Source organism: Lycium ferocissimum, chromosome 5, assembly GCF_029784015.1.
Source record: "Lycium ferocissimum isolate CSIRO_LF1 chromosome 5, AGI_CSIRO_Lferr_CH_V1, whole genome shotgun sequence".
NCBI lineage: Eukaryota > Viridiplantae > Streptophyta > Magnoliopsida > Solanales > Solanaceae > Lycium > Lycium ferocissimum.
In genome coordinates, this window is record NC_081346.1 from 5814112 (window position 1) to 5825315 (window position 11204).

At 33.1% G+C, this 11204-nt stretch overlaps 1 protein-coding gene and 1 long non-coding RNA gene across 2 annotated transcripts; one reads left to right on the forward strand and one right to left on the reverse strand.

Annotated features, from left to right (window-relative positions):
* The first annotated feature begins 1584 nt into the window (after positions 1-1584).
* On the forward strand, positions 1585-2740 carry LOC132058128 (uncharacterized). Its single transcript, XR_009415189.1, has 2 exons — positions 1585-1708; positions 2447-2740. It is a non-coding gene; the product is annotated as an uncharacterized LOC132058128 (long non-coding RNA).
* Positions 2741-4516: 1776 nt separating this feature from the next.
* Positions 4517-8974, reverse strand: LOC132055628 (stromal cell-derived factor 2-like protein). The gene is made up of 6 exons (XM_059447544.1): positions 8588-8974; positions 8038-8178; positions 7788-7922; positions 5196-5245; positions 4961-5090; positions 4517-4860 (listed from the first exon to the last, which is right to left on the reverse strand). The coding sequence occupies exons 1-6, from the start codon at positions 8684-8686 to the stop codon at positions 4777-4779; spliced, it is 639 nt and encodes a 212-aa protein (XP_059303527.1). The 5' UTR covers positions 8687-8974; the 3' UTR covers positions 4517-4776.
* Positions 8975-11204: the final 2230 nt, after the last annotated feature.

The following is an 11204-nucleotide window of genomic DNA, read 5'->3' on the forward strand; positions in this document are numbered from 1 at the left end:
TTTCTCAAAAGTCTAAAACAACACATTTATAAATGCTTTTTCGAACTAATTTTTTTGGTTTTTGTATTTTGGAATATTCTGTGGAAACAAAAAATTGAAGGAATTTTATTTGTTAATAATAAAGGGACAACTTGTTGGGTGGTTGTTAATGGTTCCCTTTTTATTTTATTTTTCTCGTTAAGATATTTTTTCTCTTTTAATTCTTTCTTTTGGGGTTGAAGGGTTTTTGGTTTTTATTTTTTATTTTTCTTTTTTTTCTCTATTTTTTTAATTTTTTTAATGACTTTTTTCGGCTTTTGATTGTTTTGGGGTTTTTGAGGAATGAAGAGTCTCAAATGTGGTTTTATGTAGGAGGAAGAGAAAAAGGTGAATTGTGGGTATTTACTAAATAAATACACGTTCTAATAATAATAGTAACCACATAATGGAGCAATTCGATAGATAAGTAAAAAGAAGTTTAAATCTTATTGCATCCTTCACCATAAACACAAGTTCTAATGATAATAATAACCACATAATGGAGCAAATCGATAAATATAGTAAAAAAAAAGTTCAAATCTTATTGCATCCTTCACCATATACAATTACCCTTCTTCAAGGGTTATGATAAATTTTTTGACACAAATAGTTCTGTCTTAATCATTAATTAAAAACAATTTAAATTACATGTCTTAAAAGCTGTTATAATATTTTTTTAATGTACGCTATCAGTGAGCCATCACTTTTTTTTATCTTTGGCGATATTAGTGTGCCCTTGTTTGACGAATAAGTTTATAATCCAAAATCATTGAAGGGAAAGATTGGTCACTGAGGAACATGCAACGCACCTCTTTTAGTAGACAACATTATAAACTGCACATGAAGTGTCGAATGATTAGAAAAAAAAAAAATTGGGAGAAAGAAAGAGGAATAGAAATCTCTCTATATTTATATATAATATATATATAATTTATAAACCTTTTCCTCTTCATTTCTCTATTTTACTACAATAAAATAAAATATTATTTATCCCTCCACCCATTCTCACCATTTAATAACATTATTTGTCATCACTTTCTATCTATTGTGATTACTTTATATTAAATTTATTAGTACGTTAAAATAAAATAAAATATTTAAACACTTGAAAGGAGTTCATTCATTCACTTAGACCTGAGCAAACCAACCATCGGATAATCATTTAAAGACTCAACTCATTTTAATTGTAAATTCACTAACAGTTTTGACCATTAAAAATTGGGCTTTTACAGTTGGATGTGTCATCACTTCTGAAAAAAGTGTCTAAGTGGAATAGGAATAGCTATTGTGATTACTTTATATTAAATTTATTAGTAAAAGTATTAAACTTAATTTTAAAGATGCAAGCTATGTGCAAAAGCCTCCTCAGATTTTACAAGCATTAAACTTAATTTTGGAGATGCTAAGCAATGTGCAAAAGCTTTCCTCAGATTTTACGTTGTACTAGAAAGTCTAAAAGTCTATTTAGACTAATGAACATGAACAGTTACAACCTTTAAATGATTGTGGTATTAAAGTTGCAAACGTACAGTTATTTTCTTTCTAAAATGACGAAGTTTTTTCATTTAAGAAATTTATCATTGCTTTCAGTTTTTTTCCCCAAAGGTCACAATTGTTTACTCCACCTCTATATTAGGACTTAAAGCATCTTTACCAGATGGACTCTTCCCCGCTAAGATTGATATGGAGGGTAATTTTCGTTCCAGATTTATAGTTTTCTTATGCGGTTTTTGTTCTTCTATTGTATATAATTTGATTCTGAGATTATTCTATAAGATATTGATATTTTCACAAAGTTGAGTACTTTTCTCTTTTAATATTTTGAGATTATTTAGGGTGTGCAAGTTTAATTCTAAGTATCCAGACTCGAGTTCGAGTTGGGTCACTTATCATCTCTATGCTTTGAATATTTCTTTTGTTAATGATGGGGGCTTTGTCTTAAACCCTCTGCAAGGTATGATTTTTTTATCACATAACCAGGATCATGTATATAAATTTATTAGTCTATTATTGATTTTTTTTTCTTTCCAAAATAAATATTGAAATGCTGCTATATGATCTAGAAAATTATATACTGCTTGGTGCACGTCCTCCTTGTGGTGTTTTACTGGTAGCCTTTTTGTTTCTTTCATGAGATGTTAAAACATACATTTCCCTGTGTTATATGTACAGTTTACTTAATCTATTCTTTTAAACTCTTTTTCTCATCGTTGGGTGTCTTAGTTTATTTTGGAATCTTATCTTGTATCATTGTTTGAAATGGGTGGGTATCAAATTTATTTCTTGTATGCAAAATGCGCCATTTTACTCTCTGCCGGATAGATTTATTTGGATGATTTTGCTTACCATAATAGAATACCTTGAAACAATTTTTTTCAATTAGGAAATATTTGAAAAATTAAATCTGTGATTTTATTTATTTATCCAGACAAGAAGTTATGAATGGAAGAAGATAGCAAGGAAATAAATGGTGAGGAAGATACCAAAGAGGAGGAGAAGTAGGAACGACAAAAAATAATGTGAAATTTTTAGCAATTCGAAATATAAAGTGAAATTGAACCGAGTAAGAACTTTTTATATATGAGATTAGAATAATAATTGTCCATATATAGATGTAGCTCATGCAAAACCTAAGCTCCTATAGATTATATATCTCCTAGGCCATTCTTTTCTTGTGAATTTGTATTTTGATTTTTTAAGATAAATTTTCAAAAAGAATGAACATACCTCTTTGAATTTTCCGCAATTTGTTATAATTTGATGATTTAGGATAAATTTTTAAATAGAATAACATACCTCTTTGAATTTTCCGCAATTTGGTATAATTTGATGATTTTGAAGAAAAAATATGTTATCTTATATCGAAAAAAAATATGTTATCTTATATCGAAAAAGTGGCTGGTAATGAATAGTTAAAAAGAATCAAAGGAGAAGAAATTAAAAAATGGAATACCTAAATCATTTTAGGAAAATAACTAGGCAGAGAAGTGTGAGAGCTAAAAATAAAGAAAACATATAACAACAAAGGCACACAAAAATAGAGAGAAAAGGTAGGTAAAATAAAAGTTATTTCATTTAGAAGATTTGGGGTAGATGGATCCGATTTTGTTATTTTATTCTTCTTTCATTTTCGTTTTGCTTTTCTAACTTGAATTAGATTTTAAACAAGGAGAAAGTGAGAAAATTACAAAAATTTAGCACTAACGCAATAATTTTTAATGAAAATAAGTTTTATCTTTACCAATATTTTATTAATACAAAAATCAAAGTCAGAGAAACGCTTTTCACTAATCTAATTCATTAGTTTGAAAAATAAAAAGTGATTGCAATTTTTAAAGTCTTAAACAATTGTAATATTTTAATATCATTATAAAAAAAAAATTATAAATTTTAATGAGGTATTTTATTATTCGCGCGGACCTATTCACTAGCTGTTAATAAGAGCATATAATATCTTGTAAAGTTAGCAATTTTGGACGAGAAGGGTCACAGATGAGAAACAATAGTCAATTGCGAAAGAAATGATATATTGAACCAATCAATTGCGAAAGAAACGATATATTGAACCAGTCAATTGCAACTCCTGAAAGATAATGGTAAGATAGAATTCTTCGAGAGCACCCTAAACTTGACACCGTTTATTCCGTGCAAATTATATACTACTTATGCTTCTCTTGTTAGCAGCAACAGCAATGGAATCAATGGTCTTGGATGGGAGTGTTTTGGGACAATAGCTCAATGTTGTGCTCTAATAGTAAATGACATTTTTTTTTTTGAAACTAGTAAATGACATTTAGGAAGTTAAAATCAATATTTCTTATAATCCAAATGACTAATTACAAAAGCCTCGCTTCTCTAATGCCTAATTAGCCTGAATTTTTTCTGCGAATTAGAATTTAACACAAACTTTGCCAAGAGCTGTTCTCCAGTCAAACAAGCTGACTACTTCCATAAAATGCAAGTTCTATTTTGTCTCGGCCAACTCTCAACAATAGTTTATGCACTATTCCAGACCCAGAGTAAGAGCTATGAAGTCTGGCAAATCTCCGTTATCACTTAAAATTCATGACTAAGAATGGCGTTCTCTCTACCTGTTTTATTTTAATGCTTATTTATTTTCAAGGTTGGTTGGTGTTCAGCCTTCATGTATTCTCTCTATGTGATTTGCTTTATTTGTAGCTGGAATTAACAAATTACTTTGTTTTCCAGAAGGGGTGAAAAGCTCTTCTTGGTCCTCCTTTGATTGTTTAATGTGTAGCATGATACGTCATAAACACTTGAGGCATGCTTTGCAGCTTTGTGTGATTTCTTAACAGATTATATTATCTTTAACAATTCCCAACACAGGTCAGTGGACCTGATTAGCAGTGCAAGTTTGGGGGTGTCAGAATCAAAATATGGACATGTTTTTTTTTTTTTGGGAAGATGAGGTTTAAACTCTTTCTAATAATTGACCCAGAATCACTCTCAGCCGAGGGAAGTAACAAAGAAACCGAGCAGAGAAGAAGTATCACTCAATTGTTACCATTTGCAACGGTGAAAATGCTAACAACAGCAGAAAGTACTAGTAAAGGTTTGGTACACTATTAATTAGCCTGTCTCTACAGATAAAATTCAGCTACAATGCTGTTAGAAAATACTTCTATTAATTGATGATGACCATGGACAAAGATGCGGTACTCAGAGCCATCTCCAATATGAGGTGAAGAGCAAACGAAAATTGTATGTGATCCAGAGAACTCACGCCGTCAACAATCTTTACTTGCTTTCAGTAACTGGGAAGTAGACACCCTCTGCTGCCAACCAAACATTATCTGGACGTTTTTCTCTAACCCCGCAAACCTGCAACATGCATATATGGAGATTTTAAGGCTATCAAAGTAGCAGAACACAGGATATCACATTTGGAACTATCACGATGCCAGTACAATCTTAAGCTCACCTCTTGCTGACCTCCAGCAATTCGGGTGTATTTCTTGTCATGACTGTGGAGATAACCTCCAGTATCCACATGTTGAAGCCTGATTCTTTGGTCTTGCCTCCAAGTTTTTCCACTGCCCTCAATTTCAAGTCTACCAAGGGGAGAGAAAAGAACAGATCAAACAAAGAGGTGATGGTGGTTACTACAAGAAGGCAGCACCTGTCAGATTGTATCCAAAAGACTGATCCAGCCTTACCTCCAATAGTCCCCAGTATCAGATTCATTGTCATCACCGAAGCAGCTCACCTGCAAAATTGTCCACCAATTAATTTCAGCTGGAAAATATCAGAGAAACCAACATTCAACAGCAGTTGATATTACAACCAAGGATGTTATTGAGACATCAGAAAACTGCAGTTTAAAGTGACTAAATCGCAAGAACAGAGAGAGGCATCTAAAATAATAGCAGCACAGCCAACCCTATTCCCAACCGAAAAAATAAGAGCACATAAACCTGTTGTCTTTTGCTTGCAGCCATCATCCGCCCCTTGTGTGAACTAAAATTCCAAACTTTTGATTGGAAAAATATAACATGGTGTGTCCTAATGTTGTGGCCTTCAATGATATTGATCAGGTGAACCAAAATTGTTAGCATCCTTCAAACTAACATTCTAATCTTTTAACTCAACCATGAGAGGGACTTTTGCGGTGAACTGAGGTGCCAATTTTATTTATAAGTAACAATCTGCCAATTTGCTACCCAACAGTAGCAAACTACGATTATTTATTGCCAAAATTCATATGTAACTTCGGAAAATTAGGAGTTAAAATCATATCCATCATGAACACATTTGCATAATAGAAAACCTAAACACATTTGCATAATAGAAAACCTATATTCAGTGTTAACACCAACTGAATGTAATGTATCTTGGTCATTCATCAACCAGAAAATGTAACACACAGATTTGATGATGCTACTAAGAATGGAAAAAAATGCATATTTAACAATACTTGTTAGGGACCAACACAAGGGAACACACACCTTTTGTTGTTCAATAGAGAACGATGTACCTAGTGTCATAACTCACAACATAGAACCTATGCAATTGTTTGCATAAAGCAATATATGGGCCATTATCTCAATGTAAACCAAAGAAAACGTTTACTTTCGATTGGTGATGGGGTTTCTGGTAAGTCGAAACGTGCAACACTCAAGTTATAGGAAAAACGCAACACTCAAGTCATAGGAAAAACTTTCCTTGAAAAAATAGATGTTCACATAATCGTGAACGCATGATCATAATTATACTGGCATCAAAATGAGAATTCATCTAGATGCCTTTCTGTTACTTCCATAGTTCCCTAACCATTAATCCAGGGCATTCTCCATTTTGGACCTCAAAATGTTTTACCCCAGCCAAACCAAACCAAAGTACGGCAAAAAGATACTAGCAGTTCGAGGTCAATTTGATTATTCCATGGTCAAACAATATCTGCCTTAAAATAGTATCTGCCTCATAAATTTTCAAGTGAAAAGACAATATTTCGATTACGTATGCCGTGAAGAATGTTCCAAGCACTTCTCCAACTAAAAGCCTTATAGCATAGCTTTTCACAGTTCCATTTGATGATTATCAATGCATGGAAATGGATAAAACAATTGCAAGTGAACAAACAACTGAGATACATCACCACAATTTCTACTGTTTAGCGGTAAAGTTTTCAAAGGATCTGCAAAAAGAGGAGAAATTAGATTGCTACTAACAGGCACAATAGCAATTCAGGGCACAATTTCGTCCAACCAATCAAAAGAAAATTGGGAGAAGCATAGAAGACCTAACAGACAGGAGCAGTGCATAACATGCCAGAGATGATGATGAAGAGTCACTACAAGGAAGATAAAGGCTACTCATCCAAACTGTAAATTGTCACTTTGCCTATTCGTATAAGAGTCGCACTGACTCAGCAATCCTAATGCTATAGAATGTGTCTTAGTACTTCTTACTTTGTTTGCCAAAGGTTATCAAGTGCTTAATATTTCTTCCGATTGTAAATATATAGTGCAATATAAAACAACAAATACATGTGTACATAACTTCATCATATCCCTATAATTCTTAAAGTTTTGGATCTATCATACCCAGGGCAGTTCTCATAGTATTTCCCATGCTGCATAGGTCATGAGAAAAGATCAGACAAAATCAATGCATATAACAAGATCATTCCAGCACTTTGAAGAAGGATATATTGACTTGTTATCGCATACCTTAGTTTTCTTTTTCCATTATGAGAAAATGTCATATCATATCTTCTGATCAGTCTAAAACAAACAATAAAGCAGATGGAAATTTCCCCAACTAGGTCTACATGAGCATGAATTTTTTTTACTTTTTTGATTAGCAATAAAGAACATGAAGACGGACTATTTAAGCACCTTATATTTTAGTTTCCTTTTTTTCCATAATGGTGAACTGGCATATTCTATTTGTTGATGAATCTAAAAGACTAAAACTAAGGCAAATGCAGGTAGAACTTTCCCAAACAAGGTCTAGGTGATCATGGAACAAACCTCACATATGTTACGCTTGTATATAAGAGAATAGCCACTTTCCACTATTCCCTTTTCAGTGTAAATAATTTGAGCACCAAGTGCTAGATGAAACATGTAAACCATAGCTAAAATTGTCCATTATTGTTTCTTATACCCCAAAATATAACTCCGAATTTAAGAAGGTTCAAGGATTAACTGATATGCATAAACATACCATCCACTATCTAGAAGAAAAAAGAAAATATATGACAAGCATTATGTAACTGAGAAGGAGAAATAAACCAGCCTACGAACCTCCATATTCCCTGATATGGGAGATGCATGCAAATGGCTATGCAACCATCTTCTGGTCTTCATATGTTGCAGCCTGATGATGCTTCCACTCTTAATAGGATCACCTTGCTTGGCTGAGTCAGTACTCCTAACCATCTGGTGAGAAATCACAATTCACAGATCAATTGGAACCAACCAAAAACTAATGAAGTTAAACACATTTTGAAGAGAATGCAAAAAGATAACACTTCAAGACAATCATCTAACATACCCAGTAGCTGTTAGCATCATCTACGCCAGGAAATCCAGTGACCGATTGCTGCCCACTGCCAGAACCATATGGCACATCATGGGAATGCAACCGAAACTTTGTCCTCTCATGCATCAACTTAATCGCGGATCCATATGTAATCTACGAAAACATAAACAGATTGGTGATGTTAAGGTTCTATGGCAGCGTACTATTACGTAGAGCTAAAACATAAATACTGTGAATTATCATTGGGTTCTATTAAACTTTAGATGCAAGCACACATATTCTAGCTAACTAAGACGAATTATGATACCAGCATATGACAAGATAAAGGATTAAAACCTAAATTAGAACAAATTTTAATACCTACGAAAACATAAACAGTTAGGTGCTACGACATCGTAAAATCGTCGATATAGTTAAAACAGAAATGCTACGAATTATCATTGGATTAAACTTTAGATCCAAACACTCATATTTTAGATGAAAGCCAAAATTAGAACAAATTTCAATGCCTATTAAGCTTTCACATGAAGGAGAACAGTTAAGTGGAATTATAGTACGTTACCTGGACGCCTTCAGATGCAGCAGAGACAGGTGTTGACGTGTAATCAGAGTCAAGGGAGAGAAAAAGGAAGATAGCGAGGGCAAAAAAGGAAACGGCCATGAGAAGTAACAGCAATATAAACCAGGTTCTTTGCCAAAATGGAAGATCAAGCTCCGATTCGGATGTTTCTTTGAGCACTATTCGCTTCGGACCCGAACCTACAGCTTGATTCAATGTAGATGGTGGTGCTGATCTCCTTCGAGTAAGTGTTTGATGTTGTTGTGGGCCTGAGGGAGCCACGATTAACCTCTTTTACGGATGCCCTGGTGGAGCTCCGACAATGTTTTGATTATGAGGTGAAATTCCAAGCGATTTGTATTTTCCTTTGTGGGATTTGGGTTGGGCTTGGATGCAGGAGGCTTTTTAGCCTCGGGATGCCACGTCGGAGGAGGAGTCTGAGCAAATGAAGTTGCTACACGTGGAATTTTGATGACTTGGCTGGTTTTGGTTGGAAGAGGATGGTTGTTCTCTACGTGTTGACGAAGATTAAACCGGTCGACACGGAACATTGTGTATAAGCTGTAGATGTTCATTTATTAATTTTACAATCTTTTGAGAAAAAATTGTTGAAATAAGTACGTAATTTACAAGTAATTACAATTTACAATCAGTTTGTTGAAAAATCTTGCAACTACTTTTGAATGAGGGTTGCAATCAAATGACATGGACTTGATTTATGCTAACAATTAGGGGCGCTCAAATTTGATATGTCTCGTTCAAATTCAATACATGACAATCGTGACAAATATAATGACTCAAATAGAGTCAAGATTCAATCTATAAAATGTTTATATAATGTTCAAGTAATAAATACCTTGATAAGAAATTCAATATCTTTTAATTTAGCTTTAAAATGAGGAGATAAAATAGTTATGTTGTCTTTTACATGATTTATCAGAATACCTGAAATTAGAGAATTAAATTAAGGTTGTAACTTAATAAAGAAAAGCCTATAGTTAAAGCCTACACTTAGGTATAAATCTAATGAGTATTATCTGTTTAGCTTTCCTAAATTGTTTAAGGTTGCTCCGACTCTTAATTCTAAGAGACTCACTCAATATACATCCATTAATGAGCAAAATGACTCCATTGGCTTTCTCAAGACAAATAGGGTAGCATGATATGCAATTGATTATGAGTCCAAGAGATGTTTTTCCTATCTCTAGTCTTGACATTTTTATTAAATTTAACCAATTTTTCAATTAAAATAATATCTTATAGCTACAATTTCCAGGCATAGTTCTTCTTTCTCAAGCAAAAGGTCAAATAGAGCATGAATTAATTTACAACCATTACTTCACAAACAAAGTATGAAAAAGGCTAAATAAAAATAACCTAATTTAAAAAGCAGCATCATATTAAAAGCCCATAAGAAACAAATATTAAAGTTGGATTACGAGATGCAAAATTAGCTACTCATACTAAAAATTAAAGCAACTTGCATATCAAAGTAAATGAAATAGGTAAATGAAAAAAAAAGAAAAAAAAAAGGAAGTGTTTGATCTCCTCCAATCATAACTTAAAACTTTCAAAAGTGGCAAAAATCCTAATCTCCATCAGCCATCGCGAAAAGATGATCTAAAGAACCTAAAAATAGTTATTTATAATGCTTCGAAATTTATTTCAAAATTGGCACTGAAATTACATAGCGGCACTGCATTTGGTGCCTTTAATATCACAATAGATAGATTGAATTCACAGTTGTCCAGTGCAGTTGCACTTTTAAGCACGATCACAGCTCTTTCACCAGTTTTTCTCTTCTCTCTAAGGTTTTGGGATATATAGATAGATTGAATTACGAATTAGAGCTCGATCACAATTTTCAATTTCGATTCGCACTGCTTCATTTTTCAGCCGCTTGGTTTGACTTTTTTGCTTCATTGATTACGGTCGCAATCCATCAATGCTGATCGCATTACTTCTTCTGCTCAGTCTTGAATTTAGCTTGTGAGTTTTTACAATTCACTTCGTCCTCAATCGCTCCAATCACTTTCGGAAATCTGAAATTAAGCAAATTCAGTTAGAATGTGACATTAAGTTATTACTTTTGAATTGGTTAAAATTCTCACTTGTCAGTGTCAAAAATCAGCCCATGAAAATATGATCGGCCTAACCCGCTCAAGTTCGGATAGGTCATGATCCACGCAGTTATTAACTCAGTTTATTTTGACAATTCCAATTCAACATCTAAATGTTGAATTGGTATGCAAAAATTAACACATGAGAAATCTTGTCAATTTATTTATTTTTAATAAAAAATTGTTATGTTGCCATAATAAAGGAAAAATTATTAGGTACGTAAATAAAATATAAAAAAAATAAAACTTAGCAAGAATAGGAGGGATTGGTTTATGGACCATTTCTTAGCCCACTTCAACCTAACTCATTTTAGATGGGTCATTATCCCTTAGGGAAAAAGGTTAAAAATACTCATCTGCTTTGGGAAAAAGGGTTAAAAATACCTCTCTGCTTTGGGAAAAGGACTAAAAATATTCCCGTTGCGAATTTGGGTCAAAAATACCCCTTCCGTCATTAAAGTTTTAAATATATCCATGCCTTAACGGAAATCACCCAAAAT